This window comes from Magallana gigas, chromosome 8 (genome assembly GCF_963853765.1).
Source record: "Magallana gigas chromosome 8, xbMagGiga1.1, whole genome shotgun sequence".
Classification (NCBI taxonomy): domain Eukaryota; kingdom Metazoa; phylum Mollusca; class Bivalvia; order Ostreida; family Ostreidae; genus Magallana; species Magallana gigas.
This window is the reverse complement of record NC_088860.1, coordinates 32,922,948-32,945,106: the sequence shown is the minus strand read 5'-3', so window position 1 is coordinate 32,945,106 and position 22,159 is coordinate 32,922,948. Positions and strand designations below refer to the sequence as shown.

At 35.1% G+C, this 22,159-nt stretch overlaps 4 protein-coding genes across 7 annotated transcripts; all 4 read left to right on the top strand.

The window, feature by feature from the left end:
- Positions 1-126: 126 nt before the first annotated feature.
- LOC105335868 (acid sphingomyelinase-like phosphodiesterase 3b) lies at positions 127-4,147 on the top strand. Its single transcript, XM_011440001.4, has 6 exons — positions 127-280; positions 1,164-1,362; positions 1,954-2,198; positions 2,502-2,665; positions 3,160-3,337; positions 3,639-4,147. The coding sequence occupies exons 1-6, from the start codon at positions 211-213 to the stop codon at positions 4,103-4,105; spliced, it is 1,323 nt and encodes a 440-aa protein (XP_011438303.3). The 5' UTR covers positions 127-210; the 3' UTR covers positions 4,106-4,147.
- Positions 4,148-4,826: 679 nt separating this feature from the next.
- On the top strand, positions 4,827-22,081 carry LOC105335924 (uncharacterized). Of its 4 annotated transcripts, none has more exons than XM_066070435.1 (8): positions 4,827-5,218; positions 5,925-6,012; positions 7,770-7,960; positions 8,123-8,265; positions 8,464-8,650; positions 9,572-9,688; positions 9,822-9,878; positions 18,888-22,081. In XM_066070435.1, the coding sequence occupies exons 3-8, from the start codon at positions 7,798-7,800 to the stop codon at positions 20,105-20,107; spliced, it is 1,887 nt and encodes a 628-aa protein (XP_065926507.1). In that variant the 5' UTR covers positions 4,827-5,218; positions 5,925-6,012; positions 7,770-7,797; the 3' UTR covers positions 20,108-22,081. The 4 variants fall into 4 exon arrangements, with proteins under 4 accessions (XP_065926507.1, XP_065926506.1, XP_065926504.1 ...); XM_066070434.1 differs by lacking the exon at positions 18,888-22,081 and adding an exon at positions 10,002-12,679 and having other exon boundaries at positions 5,047-5,218; positions 8,138-8,265; XM_066070432.1 differs by lacking the exon at positions 18,888-22,081 and adding an exon at positions 10,002-12,678 and having other exon boundaries at positions 5,047-5,218.
- LOC136271112 (uncharacterized) lies at positions 15,725-18,579 on the top strand. Its single transcript, XM_066070436.1, has 4 exons — positions 15,725-17,057; positions 17,256-17,442; positions 17,844-17,960; positions 18,061-18,579. The coding sequence occupies exons 1-4, from the start codon at positions 16,887-16,889 to the stop codon at positions 18,129-18,131; spliced, it is 546 nt and encodes a 181-aa protein (XP_065926508.1). The 5' UTR covers positions 15,725-16,886; the 3' UTR covers positions 18,132-18,579.
- On the top strand, positions 21,104-21,841 carry LOC105335867 (acidic proline-rich protein PRP33). The gene has a single exon (XM_066070020.1). It carries the CDS (start codon positions 21,104-21,106, stop codon positions 21,839-21,841), a length of 738 nt encoding a protein of 245 aa, XP_065926092.1.
- Positions 22,082-22,159: the final 78 nt, after the last annotated feature.

Genomic DNA, 22,159 nt, shown 5'->3' with positions numbered 1-22,159 from the left:
TATGTATACATGGCATTGGATTAACAAATTCATTTTATTACACGTACATTGTTTAAAATACTAGTGTACATCTCTCATTTCGTATTCTTTAATCCACTCGATTCGAATCTCGACTTACACACATGTACAGAGACAGTCATTTAGAGGTAACCTTGCTGATAAGAGATCACAAAGCTTCAAATGCACGCAAGTTCTCAGATCTAATCAAAGATGGTATTTCCTGGTCTATGCATCGTTTTCCTTTTATCCTTGCTCCGGACCTCTGTGTGTGTATCGGAAGGTATATTATATACATGTATTAACTAAATTTAAAATCATTTAACAAAAAAAAAAACTAATGGATTGGTAGAGGTGACAGCATAACATTATTTTTTTTTTGTTGATATATATTATGAAATGGACTGTCGAAAAAGAAAGGAAGGAACTTAATTTCGAATGATCGTTGGTTGGATTTTACATATATCGTTGAACAATTTACAGGTTATGTTGAAGGTTTTTTAAATAGAGTAAACATGTTACGTTTAGGTTGGAATTTAGATGAAATGTTAATTATTAGGTAAGATTGAACAAGTAATGCTGAAGATTGGACTTTACATGTTACATGTAGGCTATATTTTACATGTTACTTTGAAGATCGGGTGCTACGTTTTAGGTTAGACTTGAAATGATAGGTTTTAGGTTGGATTTTACATGTTAAGTTGTAAGTTATAGTTTATAAATTACTTTGTAGAGCGGATGATAAGTTACAGGTTGATTTTTACATGTTACGTTAAAGGTTTTATTTTACATGTTACATTGTAGATCAGATGTTACGTTGTAGACTGGAATTTATATGCTACGTTGTATAGGTTTGATTTTTCATATTACTTTCTAGGCTAGATTTAACATGTTAGGTTCTAGGATGGATTCTTTCATGTTACAAGTAGGTTAGATTTTACATGTTACATTGAAGATCGAGCGTTTCGTTGTCGGTTTGACTTTACATGTTACGTTTTAGGTTAGATTTTAGTTTACATGTTACGTTGAAGGTTGGATTTTTAGTTACATGTTACGTTGTAGGTTAGCATTTACATGTTACATTGTAGGTTAAACATCACATGTTACGTTGTAGGTTAGATTTTACATGTTACTTTGTAGGTTAAACTTTACATGTTACGTTGTAGGCTGGATTTTACATGTTACGGATTTCCACTGGGACCGTTCCTATTCTAGCAATGATCTCTCTTGCAATGGCGTCGTGAACACCCATGGCATGTATGGAGACTACTGGTGCGACTCGCCATTCTCTCTCATTGATGTTACAATGAAAGCTATGAAAAACGCGACGTTAGATAAAGAAGTGGATTTCATGCTATGGACTGGGTAATTACAACTTGGAATTTTCGGAGAAAAAAAGTGAATAAAAAGCATTTTTAAGATGTGATCCTCGGTAACCTCGTTACATTCTGACGTCTCCTATTTATGCTGTACATTTTAGTGTTTTTGACAATGATGACAAGTCTGAAGTGTTTGGGTTGCCTGTAGCAAAAGTATTTTTCAATTTTTTTAAACATTCTTTAGAAAGTCAAAGGCATAGAACCTCATCTTTGTTCGAGTCCAAATCCAATACTTAGCTTAGACCTGTCCCCGGGGCTATAAAACTTAGATGAGCTCACTTTTGATCTCAGTCTCACTTTTAAAAAAGGAATATATAGTGGAAAATTGATAATGAGATCAACAGTGAGCTCCTAAATTTTTATGGCCCCGGGACCTGGTCTGCTGTGTTGAAGTTATAAACAAAGGATCTCGATTGTTGAATGCAGCTATCATGTGCCTACATTTTATCTTTAAAAACAATAATATATGCGCTTGATTCTGATGTTTAAAAAAATGATAGTATTGGCGATCATTGCAAAGAGGTTCGTAACTATTGGACGATACATGTATACTGAATGCAATGGGTTTTGTTCACAGTGATAGCGTGCTTCATACACCTGACGAGAACCTGAGCATAAACGAGAACATCGACATTCTCACAAACCTCACCGGCCAACTGCAGGAGACGTTCCCAACAATGGACGTCTACGCCACCTACGGAAACCATGACTACTTCCCTAGCAACCAGTACCCTCCGCATAACAACGAAATCTACAATAGGACGCTGGAACATTGGAGAACATGGATCAACGATAGTACGCAGGAAACCAACTTCCTGAAAGGTGTTGGGAGTGTTTTATTTAGGTCAACAAATTACCCATTATTAATGATATTTGCCTTAAACTTTCAAATTTGATATTTTGTCATCAACAGTAAAGAATAAATGAAGATATTATAGGCTTGACAGTTTGAATATTTTTCTGTATTTATATACAGGGCTCTTCATCTAAAGGAGATAAATTTAGCCTAAAAATGACCACGAGCATCAAGCCCTCTTTAAAACAAGTACTATATATATCACTGTGTAAAATATTAACCAAAGATGCCGAACAAAGTTAAGAAACCGTTTTTGATGCCTTCAACAGGTGCCTATTACACACTTAAAACAAAGTACGGGATGAGGATATTGGCCTTGAACACCAATCTGTACTACACGTCTGACAAAGTGACCACACACATGGACGACCCCGCCGATCAGTTCGTGTGGATGGAAGGAATTCTGATGCAGGCCAGAAGGGACCACGAAAAGGTATGCGAAGGTTTTGTTTGTATTGCTTCATTTTCTATCACGTTAGAGAAAAAATGAATGAATAAAGGGTTGTTTTCGCCCCGTGTTATTTACGCCCTTCTTCACTTCCAAACGGCTTCGCCCCCCACTCTCTACCATCGGCTGAGAGAGGAACGAACGACAACTCTGCGTGGGAGAATGCTTCGCCCCGTCTTGAATTCGCCCAGACAAAGTTGAGTTTAAAGAGAGTCAATAAGAGACATTGTAATTCGTTCAGTCTTAAATTCGCCGTCTATATTGTAACAACGAGGTCGAAAGGGGCAAACATAAAACGGGGGCGAATATTTCCCTGTGTACAATAGATCCTTCGTGGTACTATCGGCAATGTTGGATAAAACATGACGAAACTGTTATTGTTTGCTTATAATGTCTTTGATTACCTATTAGCTAAATATTTGCACAGAAACTATATACATGTAATTGAGTTCTAGTTATCTGTTCATTGTTTTCTAAAGGTATTGGTTACCGGACATGTTCCCCCGGGTATTGCTGCAGAGGGAGGAAGACCCTGGTTCTACCAACATTTCAATACTCGTATGGTGCACATATTACAACAATACAGTGACGTCATCATCGGGCTTCACTTTGGTCATGAGCATGCTGACACGTTTAGATTATTCTATGATCATTCTGGTATACATGATTATTACATAGATCAAACTTTTCGTGTCGATTTCTTTCTTCTGAAATATGATATAGAAAAATTAATATTTTTTTTTTAATTGTGTACCATCAAATAAAATAGTATCAACTAAATTTCAATCATGCATACTACCCATACTATACACCCTAACTACTATGTATTCTCCAGTTTATAAATGAGACATATACATCATTTCATATCCAATTATTCATCATGAATTTTTTTTTCTTACGACTAATGAATAGGATTATTAGAAATCGTAAATAAATCACTCGGCATCTCCATTTGTAGGACGACCGGAAATGACGCTGTACGTAGCCCCTTCTGTAACTCCTTGGAGATACAAAATTCCCTCGGCAACCGGTCCAAAACACAATCCGTCGTTCCGCCTCATCAAGTATGACAGGACAACAGGGCGCCATTTAGACTTGGTTCAATACTACATGGACCTTCCCGAAAGTAATAAACAGAGCAGACCAATATGGAGCATCGCTTACACAGCCACCAAAGACATGGGCGTCCCTGACATTTCTCCAGCATCCATGGATGGTTTCGCAACTCGAACCAAAAATCCAAATGGTCCGGAGTTCCAAAATCACCTTATGTGGCGAAATGCCAATGCTGAAGTGATGCCGTGTGATGCGCTATGCCATTCGCTGATTTTCTGTAACTTCTTTAAGGTTCATGATCACGATTTCAAAACGTGTTTACGTGACACGCAGCATTATACAGCATCCATATTTGGGAAAAGAAAATAGTTTATTTTTATTGTATCATTAAATTTTTAACAAAATCCAAAATTCAGTTTGGGTTTTTCCCTTCCACAGTTGGTTTTTGTATTGAACTTTATCCAAAAAAAGATTTAAAGATTCTATATTTGAAACTTTACTCTCACTGATGGAGTCTATTAAGTCGAAGTTGCAGAGTCTGGTGGTTCCAGACGATAGAAAATAAGGCAATTACGAGGAATTTCATTTTGAAATAATGTGATAAGTAATCCAGAAATATGTATTAACATACATGTTAACCTCCAGTGATAAAAAATAGGTAGATTTTGAACACAAAAGAGGTAGCATTGCGCGCTGCGCGCGTCGGTTTCAATTTTCACATTTCACATTTTCACATTTTTACATGAAGCTCTTCTGCTCAAGGAGATTCATATAGTCTAAAATACGGCCATGACCATCCAGACGTCTTAAATGATATCCAAGCGAGCTCTTGTAAGTAACATCAGATATTTCAATCTTTTGGATATTAAGTGTAAAAAAAAATCCTTTATTAAGAATTTAGATATGATTGTTTTAGCCAGTTACATATTTATTAAATGAGGGAAAATTCCATAACTTTTGACATTTCCCGATTACATCTTTACATAAAGCTCTTTTTCTCAAGGAGATAAATAAAGTCTAAAGATGACCACAACCACCCAGCCATCTTAATTGATATCCAAGCGAGTTCTCGGAAGTAACTACAGACATGACAATCTTATAGATACATGTAAGCGTTAAGAATTGCATCCTATTGATAAAGAACTTTTTTACAAGCCGATCAATGACTACTGTTTTGTTACTGGAAAAAAATAAATCCTTTCAGGCTTCCTAGACCTACTACAAAATAGAAGAACAGCTTAAAATAAGATCTTCTTGGAAAAAACAAAACGACATTCCTCAACTGAGAAAAACAAATTAAAGTAAATACTAGCATAATCTCTATATTTAGTACAAAAATTAATCATATGTATGATTACAACGGCTTCATTCCGATAATATTCACGTGTATTTTTTTTTCCGGGAATCGAACGAGGAAGTGATTGCATATTTACAATGCGTCTGAAGTCCCAGGTAAATTACTCCATGAAACAAAGGGAAAAGGTGAGGTTGTCTTTTATTTCTTTGGTATTGCAGGAAATGTGTTACAATATGCATTCCAAGATGCATGAGAAGAATTTGGCGATAAGAGATTTAATTCATTGTAGATGAAAGTTCATAATGTATAAAATATCACTGCAGATTGTTTTAAAATTTCTCATATTTAATCATAAAATGCATTTTAATAGGTTTCATTAAGTAAATTTAAATTGTGTTTTGAAAAAACAATGACTTACAGATGAGCTGTTGCTAGGCGATAAAACTAATGAGAGATACGTATACGGCGTCATAATGTTATGGGCGTTTCAAAATGGCCGTTTTGCATACCTTCTTACGATTGGGTAGCATCCAATTAATATCTGTACACTTACATGCAATGAGTAATTTTTGAGAAAAAAAAATAATGAAAAATTCAAATACCTTGTTCATTAGTATAAATTTTGCCGTCGGCGGCATTTTTATTCGCACATTGTATTGTGTCCAAGCGAAAGTTCCTTTTCTTTTAAATTACGACCAAAAACTAGTAAGCCGTCTTGGGTAAAACGGAAGTTCGGAAGAATAAAACGTTTGATCAGACGATATGGAAATATGGTCAAACAAATTACATATTTGCTGAAGCGATTTAGCTTTTTTCTCGGACAAATGTGTAATGATATTCTGATAGTTTATGGTTAAATTTGTTTAATAACTTTTTTTTCATTATTCAGAGGTGACCGAACAATAAAATTATCTGATCAAATGCATTGCTGAACTCCACATGAACCCTTTCAGATAAGCCTCACCTGTGTAACGGACAGGTAAAAAAAAACCCAATCCTTTATTTGATGCAGATTATTTATAAATACATATAAAATATATCAATTTTTTGTGTATTGGCAAGGATTGCTATTGATGAGTATTATTTAAGTTGGTTTTCTTTGAATGATATTCACAGAATATTTAAAGTTCGGAAATGTACGTCTCTCTCTCTCTCTCTCTCTCTCTCTCTCTCTCTCTCTCTCTCTCTCTCTCTCTGAGCCTACTATTCAGTTTAGAGATTAGAGATGGTGGTCTATAGAAAGCAAACAATAACCCATCCTTGCTTTCAAAGGTATAAACGAATCTGACGAGGAAATAACTACTAAATGAAAATAGATAATCATATAAACTTATCAGACCAATGTTGTACATATACCAATTGTTTTGATATTGATTCGTTGTTTTATCTGAAAATATGCATGAGTAGTACATGCATTGTGTCTTAGACTATCAAAATCGATAAAACCACACTCCAGAAGGGGGTTATCATTGCAATTGTTGTAGTTTCTTATGCTCAATTAGGTCACATTTATCACAACGGGAACCCCCCCTCCCCCACATTGCACCGCTAAATACACAAGTAGGCCAGTAGTTTTAAATTCATAATAACTAATAATTTCACGCCCCGGCTACTTCATTTAAATGCAAATCGAGGTTTAAATTTAGCCGAATATTGAACATTTTTGCCTTGTAAACAGAGGCTTTCGGACACCTGTCTGTGATATACACTGTGACTGTTGACAGAGACGAAGGCTGGATGTACATATGTCATGGCTACATGTATGTATCATCAACCGTGACATAGTTTTATTTCTCTGCTGACCCTGTAACTCTAAGAAGATGCAAGAAATTAGTAAACAAGTACGTTTTTTAAATCTTCTAGTCGCCATGTTTATCGACGAGCTATTAAAAAATGTGGGAGAAGGGGGGGGGGGGGTTGTAGTGTTGCTCAGTGTATAGAGCAGTTTTTCTGTGATAATGAACGACAACATTTAGCTAGCTACCCTAACAAAATGAGGCAATAAGGATGGAATAGTTTGAGATGTCAGAGTGTCAGAGTGTTTGGTGACTATGTACGTCAGGCTTATTTCGAGTTGAGTTTTATATCCGATCCTTATAACGAGGGGCATTTTGTCTGACTGTAAATGACCTTGAGTCTGATGACGAGACCAAAGATTGTTATTTTGAAACCTGTTGTTCAATATAACGACAATAAATACGCAGAATAGAGGGGAAACCCTTCACATGAATGCGTCATCCCCCATGTATTTTTTTTTTATACTTGCTTGTTTACATGTACTGAAAGTACGTTCACACTTCACAATAATGCATGTCTGATAGAACTATAGTTTATGAATTAAAAATGACTCGTCTGATGATTGGTCTCTTTTTCTAATTATAGATATTGATAGTAGCTTTGGTTATGATTCTATCATAACCTCCCCCTCCCCCCCCCATGTGTGTGTGGGAGGGGGCTTTAAATATCCATACCATGGTAAATGTTCAGTATGTTTTTACATGCACTTAAATTCGTACTTAAACTACGTTGTGCACTAAACCGACTGACAGTTTAGTACATGTTCTACAATGTACATGTAAATGCTTCTTAACATTGCATTTTAATCTTTCCTTTTTTTGGACCCGGATTAAAGTGCTTAGAGCAGTTATTTAAAATTATGTACTTATCATGTGATTATTCAACTGAGAGAGCTACATTAATATAACTATAATAATTGCTATATGTCATCAATAACAGAAAAGCTTCGAAACTTCATCGCTCAGTAATGGATAGCGACATTGACGTTAGTTTTGGCCCAAAATTACAAAAGGATTCATTGAACAGTGAGAAATCACTCGCCATGAGGGGATATTGCTCTTTCGAAGACGGGTCGTTAATGAGTCCACCACGTCAAAACCACCCCACAGGACCCAGTGACTTTGATGCAGGTAAGTAAATAGCTGTAAATATGTGGCTTTACGGAAAACTTCGGGTTGAAATGTCGCGTAGATTCTACGGCATGTCAACACACATTTATCAAATCCAAATCAGTTTTTTCTTCCTCTTTTTTTTTAATAATCTGTCTGTTATTCACAAAATGATTAATTCAGGGGGGTGTCTGATAGATCCACCGGGTCGGCAGCCGACATTGTCACTGGATCGACCACCGGAAGCGGAAGACGGGGGAAGTCAATTAACAGCACCGGAAATACACAGTACTTCAGGTCTAGATGATTCGTGTCAACTTGATACGGTAAACACGAAATAAGACATATACAATGTACATTGTAATTCCTTTGGACATTATCTATTTTTGAAATATTTATTATATAAATTTTGATTTTAAAAAAGGGGGAGGGGTAAAAATTGAATCATTTTTTAAAATTATAGATATAAATGATGGACATAGTCTCACCACACATACAAATTTATATATCTGTATATTTATCAGATATCAAGTGAAATGAAACTCATGTTTGGTGAGATGATCGACAGTTTAGACCCAGAATCCATTTATGGTTCCGGTTCCGGTTTATCCAGCAATCTCCGGAAACCAAGTAATCTCAGAATGGATTCCTTGACTGAATCAAATGAAAACACTGGAACTTCCGAATCTGAGGACTATCTTAATGACAACGGTAAAATTGTTGTAAAATTTAAAAAAAAAACAAGTGAAGGCTGGATTGACAATTTGAATGAATTCTATGAATCTTTAAGTTTTAATGAAGCCAGGTAGTCATGGTCATTTTATGCAACTTTTCTACCTCCACAAAACTAAATTTTGAAAACGATTGTAGAAAATGTTTACCGCAAAGCCTCCTTAAGAGTGCGGAACAGGCGTGGTCATTTTTAGACTATATTGATTACCTTGTAATAAAAGCCTCTGTATAAAGATATAGGAAAATATTCAAATTTTAAAGCTTAAATATTTCATTTTTTTTCTTTTCTAAATGATGGTTTTTGAATTGAACAAAAATACATATGTTTCATATTTGTTTTTTTTTTATACTTTAGTGCAGCTGTTCTGATGGGTAATTTATTGATCATTTAGCCCCCTTGTTAGAACCATTTTAACAAGACCTTGGACTTTCAGTAGGGCGTAGCTATCTATTCCTTTCGTCAAAAAAATGACGCTTGCTTCAAGCGAAATATGCATCGTTTGCACGGTCTTAGAACCATTTTCATAAGAGCTTGGACTTTGGGTAATTGTGTCAAACAGCGATGTGACCTAGGCCTGTCTATATCATTGCTGACCATTCAGCCATGGCTCTTTGAAATCAACAAAGTCTGGCTTTTGAGCCAAGACTACGCAATTGGTGCATATTTCGCTTGAAACCGCGTCATTTTAACTTGTTTTGACGCTATAAATAGATAGCCACCTCTAACCGAAAGGCCAAGGTCTGGTTAAAATGGTTTTAGCTCAAAAGCCAGATAAATCTTGTTGATTTCAAAGAGCCATGGCTAAGTGGCTGGCAATGAAATAGACTGACTTACGTCACATTGCTGTTTGACACAACTACCCAAAGTCCAAGCTCTTGTTAAAATGGTTCTATTTTCAGAACGATCCTCAGCAACAGGTGTATCCAGTATTGGGAACTGTTGCAGTTTGGATGTGCGATCGCTTAACGAAAGCCACAACACTTCGTCAGAGGATTTTGCAGGAATCATAAAATCTGGTCAGATAAAATCTTTATTCGATGTTTATAATTTTCACAGATTAAGAACTTGGTATACCGTGTTCTTAATCTGTAAAAAATTTTTAAAGTAACCGTATAAGCTAAACATATTAATTTCCATGTATGTATTTAGAACAAATAATGGCGGATTCAAATTGGCAGACTGGTCTAGACTATTCCTCAGTGGACGGTAAGTAAATATCGCTTTCTGAACATTGCAATACTCTTTTGATATTGTTTGTTGATACAAGCAAAATTATAAACTTGTACATAAATCTTGAGTAAATTTAAAAAGTGTTAATGTCTGTTTTAGAATTTCAAATGATGCAACCGAGGATTCCCAATCTTGTATTGACAATGTTTGCAAGCATTTTAAGGGGACGTCAAATTGATATTACTTTGCTAGCAAACTCGTTGTATGATTCGCGTATTGTCTCAGAAAACTGTTTGCAACTTGTAAAAGACGGTCAAGATTTATCCGACGAAGATAGAATTAACATCGTTACTGAAAACATCAAGAAAAACGTAACAACCCTTCAGCTAATATACAAAATTTATGATAGCAATTTTTCAAAAGTTGCGCAAGATTTGTATTCATTTTACATCCCTTTTGCAACGAAATCAAGAACCCGAGAGGTTACCCGAAAAATTGTCGGAGAGCGTAAAAAAATACAAATTTACTTTAAGCAAATCAAACAAAGCGTCCATATGCTCGTCTCTTCGAACATCGAAGTTAGTGAATTAGGAAAGATTATGCTTCGGGAAATCAAAGAAGAAACTAACCCTGGCAGAAAACGTTTTCTCTATGATAAATACATTTGTCTGAAAGCAGCTGAAATTGATGCAAAAACTAACCTTACGGACAACGTTGATCCAAAAGGAGAACCCTTCAAAGAAATGGGAGAAGCGATCGAAGAAAGTTCGTGTCCAGAAATCTCGCTCATTCTAATGTTGGGCCGACAGGCAGACATATCTTCTTCCCTGGGTACCAGTCCAAGTGATGGCGAACCGTTTCTGGTACAAGCTTTTCAGTGGCACTATATGTGCGAAAGGTGTGTGGAATCCACAGACATGTTGTATAAAAGCGTGGTGTTCAATCTTTTACAGTTTCAGAGAACGAAAGACGAGGAATATCGGCAAAAGGTTTTAGAACAGGCTAAAATGGGACTCGAATCTCTTTCCGAAGAAGATGAAGACGTGCGATTATTTTGGTCTCGGCTTTTTAGACTGAGAATAATCTATTGTCATTTGGGAATAGGAAAACGGTGTGAGATTATAGAAGGGTACGAGGTAAAGCAGGATTCAATCAAGACTGTCGAGAAAATGTTTAAGGAAGATAAGTTAGCCAACTTGGAACATCGGAGGAAAATGATGTATGGAATAGCAGTCGCGCGATTCTTCCATCTTCAGGGTGGCTATCAAGAAGCAAAGGAAATAATTGACTTAACGATGGAATTTGCTAATGAAGGAAAATACAGTGAAAGAGACAACATTTCTGCTTATCAAAAAATTCTGCATAACATAGATGTCCCTGAACTTGTCTTTTTTCCAGACGAGTACTTATTCAACACTATCTCACCGATTTATTCGCGACAATCTTCCAGGACTTCAGCAACGTCTACCAGTTGTTCCGAAAAAACCTCCTCTAAAAGTCAAATTCTGTTGACAAGTATTTCCTCGGGTGAATATGGAAATAGAACAGATAGTGACGGGCCTAAAGCGGCAATGCCATCCACTGGATGATGCAACCATTTTAACAAGAGCTTGGACTTTAAGTACTTGTGTGAAACTGCAATGTGACGTAGGCCTGTTTATTTCATTGCTGGCTACGCAGCCATAGCTCTTTGAAATTAACACAATTTATCTGGTTTTTGAGCTAAAACTACACAATTCTGTATATTTTACTTGAAACCAGCGTCATTTTAACTTTTTAATTGTTTAACATTTTAATTGTTTTGACGCAAGAAATAGATAGCTAAATCCTACCGAAAGTCCAAGGTCTTGTTAAAAGGGTTCTATGTGTTGTGGATGGTGTATATATTATGTTTAAAGTTTTGAATAATTACATTGAATTGGTTAATGGACACAGGGATGGCATATTGAGCATGATGAGTGAATTCGAGAACAGTTCATTAGTGTGATACATATTTCATAAAAATGGAACAAAACTTTTTAAATTTTTAAAGACAGCATACAAGTACTTACATGTACTTTCAGCAAAACAACACAAAAATACAAACTTCTCTGATACGGTGTCAAAGATAAAAAAATAATATTTTTTAGATGAGGAAAATGTTGAGGAAAAAACCACTTAACATATAATTAGACCTTTAGAACCTACGCTCATGACGGTGAGCGGCCATTGCTCTAACCACTCAACCATCTAGACACTTCTCTATACACAAGTAAATTTTAATCATTCTAAAATCAATTATGAAAATAATAATTCTTACTGGAACTCTTTATTACGAGGAGATACTAAAAAAGATGCTCGAGGAACGTGTCGTCTGACCTTAATTGATATCCAAGCGAGTTCTCGGAAGTACATGTAACTACAGATATGTCAATCTTATGGATACATGTAATAGTGTTAAAAATTGCATCCTATTGATAAAGAACTTTGTTTACAAGCCGATCAATGACTAGTGTTTTGTTACTGGCAAAAAATAAATCCTTTCAGGCTTCCTAGACTTACTTGAAAATAGAAGAACAGCATAAAATAAGATCTTCTTGGAAAAAAAACAAAACGACATTCCACAACTGAGAAAAACAAATTAAAGTAAATACTAGCATAATCTCTATATTTAGTACAAAAATTAATCATATATATGTATGATTACAACGGCTTCATTCCGATAATATTCACGTGTATTTTTTTCCGGGAATCGAACGAGGAAGTGATTGGACATATTTACAATGCGTCTGAAGTCCCAGGTAAATTACTCCGTGAAACCAAGGGAAAAGGTGAGGTTGTCTTTCATTTCTTTGGTATTGCAGAAAATGTGTTACAATATGTACTCCAACATGAGAATAATTCGGCAATTTGAAATATCAGTATTGATGAAAGTTCACAATATGTAAAATATTGATGCAGTTTCTATTGTTTTAAAATTTTTAATTTGTAATCATAAAATGCATTTTAGGTTTTATTAAGTAAATTAAAATTGTGTTTTGAAAAAACAATGACTTACAGATGAGCTTTGTTGCTAGGCGATAAAACAACCGAGAGATACGGCGTCATGAATTTAGGAGCGTTTCAAAATGGCCGTTTAGCATACCTTCTTACGATTGGGTAGTATCCAATTAATATCTGTACACTTACATGCAAAGAGTATTTAAAAAAAAAAATAATGGAAAAATTCAAATACCTTGTTCATAAGTATAACTTTTGCCGTCGACGGCATTTTTATTCGCACATTGTATTGTGTCCATGCTAAAAGTTCCTTTTCTTTTAATTTAAAATTACGACCAAAAACTAAGCCGTCTTGGGTAAAACGGAAGTTCGGACGAATAAAATGTTTCATCAGACGATATGGACACATGGTCAAACAAATACTTTTAGTAACATATTTGCTGAAACGAATTAGCTTTTTTCTTGGACAAATGTGTAATGATATTTTGATAGTTTATGGTTTGTTTAATTAAAATTTTTTTCATTATTCAGAGGTGACCGAAAAATAAAATTATCTGATCAAATGCATTGCTGAACTCCACATGAACCCTTTCAGATAAGCCTCACCTGTGTAACTGTGTAAAACACCAATCCTTTATTTGATGCAGGTTATTTATGAATACATATTACATTGTACATGTATATATCAATATGTGTATGGAAAAGAGTTGTTACTGATGAGTATTATTCAGTTGGTTTTCTTTAAATGACATTCACAGAATATGAAAAAAACTTTTGTTTCGGCAGTAATGTACGTCTTCTCCCCCCCCCTCTCTCTCTCTCTCTCTCTCTCTCTCTCTCTCTCTCTCTCTCTCTCTCTCTCTCTCTCTCTCTGAGCCTTCTATTCAGTCAATTTAAAGATTAGAGAAGGTGGTCTACAGAGAGCACAAGAAACAATAGTCCTTCCTTGCTATCAAAGGTATAAACAAATCTGACGATGAAATAACTACTAAATGAAAATAGATAATCATACAAACTTATCGGACCAACGTTGTACATATACCAATTGTTTTGATATTGATTCGTTGTTTTATCTAAAAATCTGCATGAGTAGTACATGCATTGTGTCTATCAAATCGATAAAACCACACTCCAGAAGGGAGTTATCATTGCTCTTCTGCTCAATTAGGTCACATTTATAACAACGGGAACCCCCCCCCCCCCACACACACACACACACATTGCACCGCTTAATACAGAACTAGGCCAGTAGTTTTAAATTCATAATAAGTAATAATTTCACGCCCCGGCTACATCATTTAAATGCAAATCGGGGTTTAAATTTAGCCGAATAGTGAACATTTTTGCCGTGTAAACATAAGCTTTCGGACACATGTCTGCGACAGGGATGGGGTAATGGTAATTTGTAATGGTAATTGAGTGTAATTAATTACAAATTTTGATGTAATTGGAAGTAATGTGTAATTGGCCACATTTCCAATTACATGTAATGGTAATTTAATTAATTACTTTAAAAAAGGCATGTAATTCCAATTACTTTTCAATTACTTTCAATTACGCACTGATAACCATATAAATATTAAGCTATCCACTACCCATTTTTCCCCCACAATGGTGCATTAGGTCAAGTTCGAAGAGTAGTTAATAAGCATTAAACTATTATTATATTTATCATTATAATACTAAATATTTTTCAAAATGGATTTTTTCAGTGATTCAATATTTAATGATAAGTTTCCCAAATTTAATTAAGTACATGTATTTGATGATTTGTTTGATCTCTTTTTTCTTAAAAAATACTTATTGCCCTTCTTATTAGAATAATTAGTGTGTCAATTATCATTTAATTAGTTTAAATCATCACTGTTTAATTTACAAACAAAATCAGTGTTATCGAAATTATATAAACAATCAAGTCATGCTTTGTAATTGATAGCCTCAAATACACAGAGCTAAAATGCATGGCTTCAAATGGGTTTAGGTTGTTGATGCATAACATGTCCACAGGGTGTGTTCCTTTTTTGCTAACATTTTGATAATTAGGTAGAGAACAACAGGTGTGAATTGTGTTTTGATAACAATTAAAGTCTGCCCTCTTCCCGAGATTAACCTGTACTTTGACATTGTATTTACAAAGAAAAAAAATAGTGTATAAAAATGCAAAGGAGAAAGCTTTCATATAATAGTTTTGCATGCAAGAAATACTATAGGTGTAGGTTAAGGGATATGACTTTTAAATGTTTATTGAATATCAGGGTGTATGGGACACCTCCATATTGTGACTACCAGTACCTGCATTTTAAAATAAACAATAAAAACCAAATTTATATTTTTTCTTTCCAAAAATTGTAACTAATTATTAGAATAGTTAGCAAATTCTCAAACAGTGAAATTATTTTGATTATGAGGAAATTTTATTCATATTATAGATATACCTCCTTAAATGTTTATGTGTTGTATATAAATCATGGTTTTAGTAAATTTTGATGAAAATGTAATTGGTAATTTAATTAATTACATCTGCAAAGTAATTGTAATTTAATTAATTACATTTGAAAGTAATGGTAATGGTAATTTAATTGAAGAATTTAAGCAAGTAATTGTAATTTAATTAATTACTTTCCATTGTAATCGACCCCATCCCTGGTCTGTGATATACACTGTGACTGTTGACAGAGAGGAAGGCTGGATGTACATAAATGTCATGGTTACATGTATGTATCATCTACCGTGACATAGTTTTATTTCTCTGCTGGCCTTGTAACTCTAAGAAGATGCAAGAAATAAGTAAACAAGTACGGTTTTATATCTTCTAGTCGCCATGTTTATCGACGAGCTCGTATATATATTCTTTAATGATTAAAAAATGTGGAAGGAGAGGGGGTGTAATTGTAGCTGTGTATAGAGTATACGTAGTGCAGTTTTTCTGTGATAATGAAAGACAACATTTAGCTAGCTACCCTAACAAAATGAGGCAATAAGGATGGAATAGTTTGAATTGTCAGAGTTCTAGGTAATATTATGTACGTCAGGCTTATTTCGAGTTTATTTTTATATACAATCCTGATACTCATTTTAATGAGGAGCCTTTCGTCTGACTGTAAATGACCTTGAGTCTGATGACGAGACCGAAGATTGTTATTTTGAAACCTGTAGTACAATATTACGACAATAAGTAGGCAGAATAAAGGGGAAACCCTTCACATGAATGCGTCATCCCCCATGTATTTTTTTTATATACTTGCTTGTTTACATGTACTGAATGTACGTTCACACTTCACAATAATGCATGTCTGATAGAACTATAGTTTATGAAATACAAAAGACTCGTCTGATGATTGGTCTCTTTTTCTAATTATAGATATTGATAGTAGCTTTGGTTATGATTCTATCATAACCTCCCACTCCTCCCATGTGGGGGGGGGGGGGGGGGGCTTAATATCCATACCATGATAAATGTTAAGTGTGTTTTTACATGCACTTACATGTAAATTCGTACTTAAACTACGTTGTGCACTAAACCGACTGACAGTTTAGTATGTTCTACAATGTAAATTCTTCTTAACATTGCATTTTAATTTCATAATTTTTTCTTTCCTTTTTTTAACAGCTGCATTTGGACCCTGATTAAAGTACTAATGGCAGTTATTTAAAATAATGTACTTAAATCATGTGATTATTCAACTGAGAGAGCTACATCAATATAACTATTAATAATAATTGATATATGTCATCAACAACAGAAAAGCTTCGAAATTTCATCGCTCAATAATGGATAGCGACATTGACGTTAGTTTTGGTCCAAAATTACAAAAGGATTCATTGAACAGTGATAAATCACTCGCCATGAGGGGATACTTCTCTTTGGAAGACTGGTCGTTAATGAACCCACCATGTCAAAACCACCCTACAGGACTCAGTGACCTTGATGCAGGTAAGTAAATAGCTGTAGATATGTGGATTAACGGACAAAATTCGGGTTATAACATGTCATAGATTCTACAGCATGTCAACACACATTTATCAAATCCTTATCTGTTTCTTTCCTATTTTTCTTTCAAAAAAATGTCTATTATTCACAAAATGATTAATTCAGGGCAGTGTCTATTAGATCCACCGGGTCGTCAGCCGACATTGTCACTGGATCGACCGCCAGAAGCGGAAGAGGAGGGAAGTCGAACAGAACCGGAAATACACAGTACTTCCGGTCTAGATGATTCGTGTCAACTTGATACGGTAAACATGAAATAGGACATATACAATGCACATTGTAATTCCTTTAGACATTATCTATTTTGGAAATATTCATTTATATAGATTTTGATTTAAAAAGAGGTGGAGGGGTAAAAATAGAATCATTTATAAAATTATAGATATAAAAGATGGACATTGTCACACCACACACACAAATTTATCTATCTGTGTATTTATCAGATATCAAGTGAAATGAAACTCATGTTTGGTGAGGTGATCGACAGTTTAGACCCAGAATCCATTTATGGTTCCGGTTCCGGTTTATCCAGCGATCTCCGAAAACCAAGCAATCTCAGAATAGATTCCTTGACTGAATCAAATGAAAACACTGGAACTTCCGAATCTGAGGACTATCTTAATGACAACGGTAAAATTGTTGTAAATTTGAAAAAAAAAAAAAAGCAAGTGATGGCTGGATTGACAATTTGAATGAATTCTATGAATCTTTAAGTTTTAATGAAGCCAGGTAGTCATGGTCATTTTATGCAACTTTTCTACCCCCACAAAACTAAATTTTGAAAACGATTGTAGAGAATGTTTACCACAAAGCCTCCTTAAAAGTGCGGAATGGCCGTGGTCATTTTTAGACTTTATCAATTACCTTGTGATTAAAAACCTCTGTATAAAGATATAGGAAAATATCAAAATTCTAAAGCTGAAAATTTTGATTTTTCTTTTCTATATGATAGTTTTTGATCTGAGCAAACAAACATGTTTCATACTTAAAACTTTAGTGCAGCTGTTCTAATGTGTAATTGTTGTTTTCAGAACGATCCTCAGCAACAGGTGCATCCAGTATCGGGAACTGTTGCAGTTTGGATTTTCGATCGCTTACCGAAAGCGGCAACACTTTGTCAGAGGTTTCTGCAGTAATCATAAAATCTGGTAAGATTTAATTTTTGATCGATGTTAATAATTTTCACAAATTTTAAGAACTTGGTATGCCGAGTAAGCTAAACGCATTAATTTTCGTGTATGTCTTTAGAACAAATGTTGGCGGATTCAAATTCCCTATGGCAGACTGATCTAGACTATTCCTCAGTGGACGGTAAGTAAATATCGCTTTCTGAACATTGCAATACTCTTTCGATATTGTTTTGTCGATACAAGTATAATTTTAAACTTGTACATGAATCTTTAGTAATATAAAAAAAAGTGCTGATGTCTGTTTTAGAATATCAAATGCTGCGAACGAGGATTCCCAATCTTGTATTGACAATGTTTGCAAGCATTTTAAGAGGACGTCAAGTTGATGTTACTTTGCTAGCAAACTTGTTGTATGCTTCGGGTATTGTCTCAGAAAACTGTTTGCAACTTGTAAAAGACAGTCAAGATTTATCCGACGAAGATAGAATTAACATCGTTACTGAAAACATCAACAAAAACGTAACAACCCTTCAGCTAATATACAAAATTTATAATAGCAATTTTTCAAAAGTTGCGCAAGATTTGTATTCATTTTACATCCCTTTTGCAACGGAATCAACTTCGTCAGAGTATTTTGCAGGATTTTTAAAATCTGGTAAGTTTAATTTTTTACGATGTTTATAATTTTCATAGATTAAGAACTTGGTTATGAAGTAACCGAGTAAGCTAAACGTATTAGTTTCCATGTATGTGTTTAGAACAAATGATGGCGGATTCAAATTCCCTAGGGCACACTGGTCTAGACTATTCCTCAGTGGACGGTCAGTAAATATCGCTTTCTGAACATTGCAATACTCTTTCGATATTGTTTTGTTGATATTAGTATAATTATAAACTTGTACATGAATCTTGAGTAATTTTAAAAAGTGCTGATGTCTGTTTTAGAATGTCAAATGATGCAATCGAGGATTCCCAATCTTGTATTGACAATGTTTGCAAGCATTTTAAGAGGACGTCAAGTTGATGTTACTTTGCTAGCAAACGTGTTGTATGATTCGGGTATTGTCTCAGAAAACTGTTTGCAACTTGTAAAAGACGGTCAAGATTTATCCGACGAAGATAGAATTAACATCGTTACTGAAAACATCAAGAAAAACGTAACAACCCTTCAGCTAATATACAAAATTTATAATAGCAATTTTTCAAAAGTTGCGCAAGATTTGTATTCATTTTACATCCCTTTTGCAACGGAATCAAGAACCCGAGAGGTAACTCGAAAAATTGTCGGGGAGCGTAAAAAAATACAAATTTACTTCAAGCAAATCAAACAACGTGTCCATATGCTTGATTCTTCGAACATCGAAGTTAGTGAATTAGGAAAGATTATGCTACGGGAAATCAAAGAAGAAACCAACCCTGACAGAAAACGTTTTCTCTATGATAAATACATTTGTCTGAAGGCAGCCGAAATTGATGCAATAACTAACCTTACGGACAACGTTGATCCAAAAGGAGAACCCTTCAGAGAAATGGAGGAAGTAATCGAACAGAGTTCGTGTCCAGAAATCTCGCTCATTCTAATGTTGGGCCGACAGGCAGACATATCTTCTTCCTTGGGTACCAGTCCAAGTGATGGCGAACCGTTTCTGGTACAAGCTTTTCAGTGGCACTATATGTGCAAAAGGTGTGTGGAATCCACAGACATGTTGTATAAAAGCGTGGTGTTCAATCTGTTACAGTTTCAGAGAACGAAAGACGAGGAATATCGGCAAAAGGTTTTAGAACAGGCTAAAATAGGACTCGAATCTCTTTCCGAAGAAGATGCAGACGTGCGGTTATTTTGGTCTCGGCTTTTTAGACTGAGAATAATCCACTGTCATTTGGGAATCGGAAAACGGTGTGAGATTATAGAAGGGTACGAGATAAATCAGGATTCAATCAAGACTGTCGAGAAAATGTTTAAGGAAGATAAGTTAGCCAACTTGGAACATCGGAGGAAAATGATGTATGGAATAGCAGTCGCGCGATTCTTCCATCTTCAGGGTGGCTATCAAGAAGCAAAGGACATCATTGACTTAACAATGGAATTTGCTAATGAAGGAAACTACGCTGAAAAAGAAAACATTTCTGCTTATCAAAATATTCTGCATAACAGATGTCTCTGAACTTGTCTTTCTTTCAGACGAGTATTTATTCAACACTATCTCCCCGATTTACTCGCGACAATCTTCCAGGACTTCAGCAACGTCTACCAGTTGTTCCGAAAAAACCTCCTCTAAAAGTCAAATTCTGTTGACGAGTATTTCCTCGGGTGAATATGGAAATAGAACAGATAGTAACGGGCCTAAAGCGGCAATGCCATCCACTGGATGATGGAACCATTTTAACAAGAGCTTGGACTTTAAGTACTTGTGTCAAACTGCAATGTGACGTAGGCCTGTTTATTTCATTGCTGGCTACGCAGCCATAGCTCTTTGAAATTAACACAATTTATCTGGCTTTTGAGCTAAAACTACACAATTCTGTATATTTTACTTGAAACCAGCGTCATTTTAACTTTTTAATTGTTTAACATTTTAATTGTTTTGACGCAAGAAATAGATAGCTAAATCCTACCGAAAGTCCAAGGTCTTGTTAAAAGGGTTCTATGTGTTGTGGATGGTGTATAAATTATGTTTAAAGTTTTGAATAATTACATTGAATTGGTTAATGGACACAGGGATGGCATATTGAGCATGATGAGTGAATTCGAGAACAGTTCATTAAAGTGATATATATTTCATAAAAATGGAACAAAACTTTTTAACTTTTTAAAAACAGCATACAAGTACTTACACGTACTTTCAGCAAAACAACACAAAAATTACAAACTTCTCTGATACGGTGTCATAGATAAAAAAATCAATTTATTTTTAGATGAGGAAAATGTTGATGAAAAAAACACTTAACATATAATTAGACTTGCTGAGTAATCATATCTTATGATCAGTATGTAAGTAATTGATATGTTTATCGTTTATTTGTTGTTTTTAATGTTGAATAAATCCATTTACATGTACATTAAGCATGTATGATTGATTAAAACGATAACTAACGTCATCATCTACTAATCCTATATAAGAGCTGCTGTGATAATAAATTAAAACTTACTAGCCATAAACATGACGAGTTCCTTGGTATTTGTTTTACTGGGGATCATAGCAGTTGTTTTGTCGGAAGCTGAGTCGTTCAGAAACCAACAATTGAAAGAAAGAGATGAAAAAATGAGTAACAAACCAAAGAGAGATTTTTTTAATTGGGAAACGGGAAAAGAAAACGTTCTGGATAAATTGACAAAAAATGAAACAGGCTCTTCGGATGACAACCGGCAAGATCAAGAAAACAGTAACGAAGGAAAACTGCAAAAGGAAAACAATACGCAAGAAACACCACAAAATGACAACATGCAAGGAATACCACCGGGGCTCAACATCTCGCAAGGGGCACCAGAAAATGACAACATGCAAGGAGCACCACCGGGTCTCAACATCTCTCAAGGAGCACCACAAAATGACAACATGCAAGGAGCACCACCGGGGCTCAACATCTCTCAAGAAACACCACCGAGACTCAACAACATGCAAGGAGCACCACCGGGGCTCAACATCTCGCAAGAAACACAGCCGGGGCTCAATATCTCGCAAGGAGCACCACCAGGACTCAATATCTCGCAAGGAGCACCAGGGGATCAAAAACAGTCATCTGGGGAGGAAGGGTCTTCCGGGGAAAACGGATCTCAGCAGCAACCAAATAAAAGAAATGGTGACGACGAATGGGAAGATACTCCGTCTACAGAGGGTCCGCCCCTAGTGTTCGTTGACCCTGTGCTTCACGTAGATCCAGAGTCTGTAATCGGTTAGGTAATACTAACGACAGGAATAGGCAAGACATCAAATATTTCATCAGCTCTAATGGAAAAGTTTGATTTGCAACAAAAGTTAATTTATTAATAATGATGACTTGGGGAAAAATAACTGGATAGCTTAGGAACGGTAACTTTTAGTAATCACCATATTTGTTTGATTACATGTTCAAACATATCAAAAATCAATTTTTTCTATTCTGAATTTACTATGGCTAATAAATGATTAAGAAAAATGTTTGAAAGTTTAGTTTTAGTGTTCTTCTAGAAGAAATGACTAGTGGAATTAAGGAAAAAATTAATAATAATTGGTTCC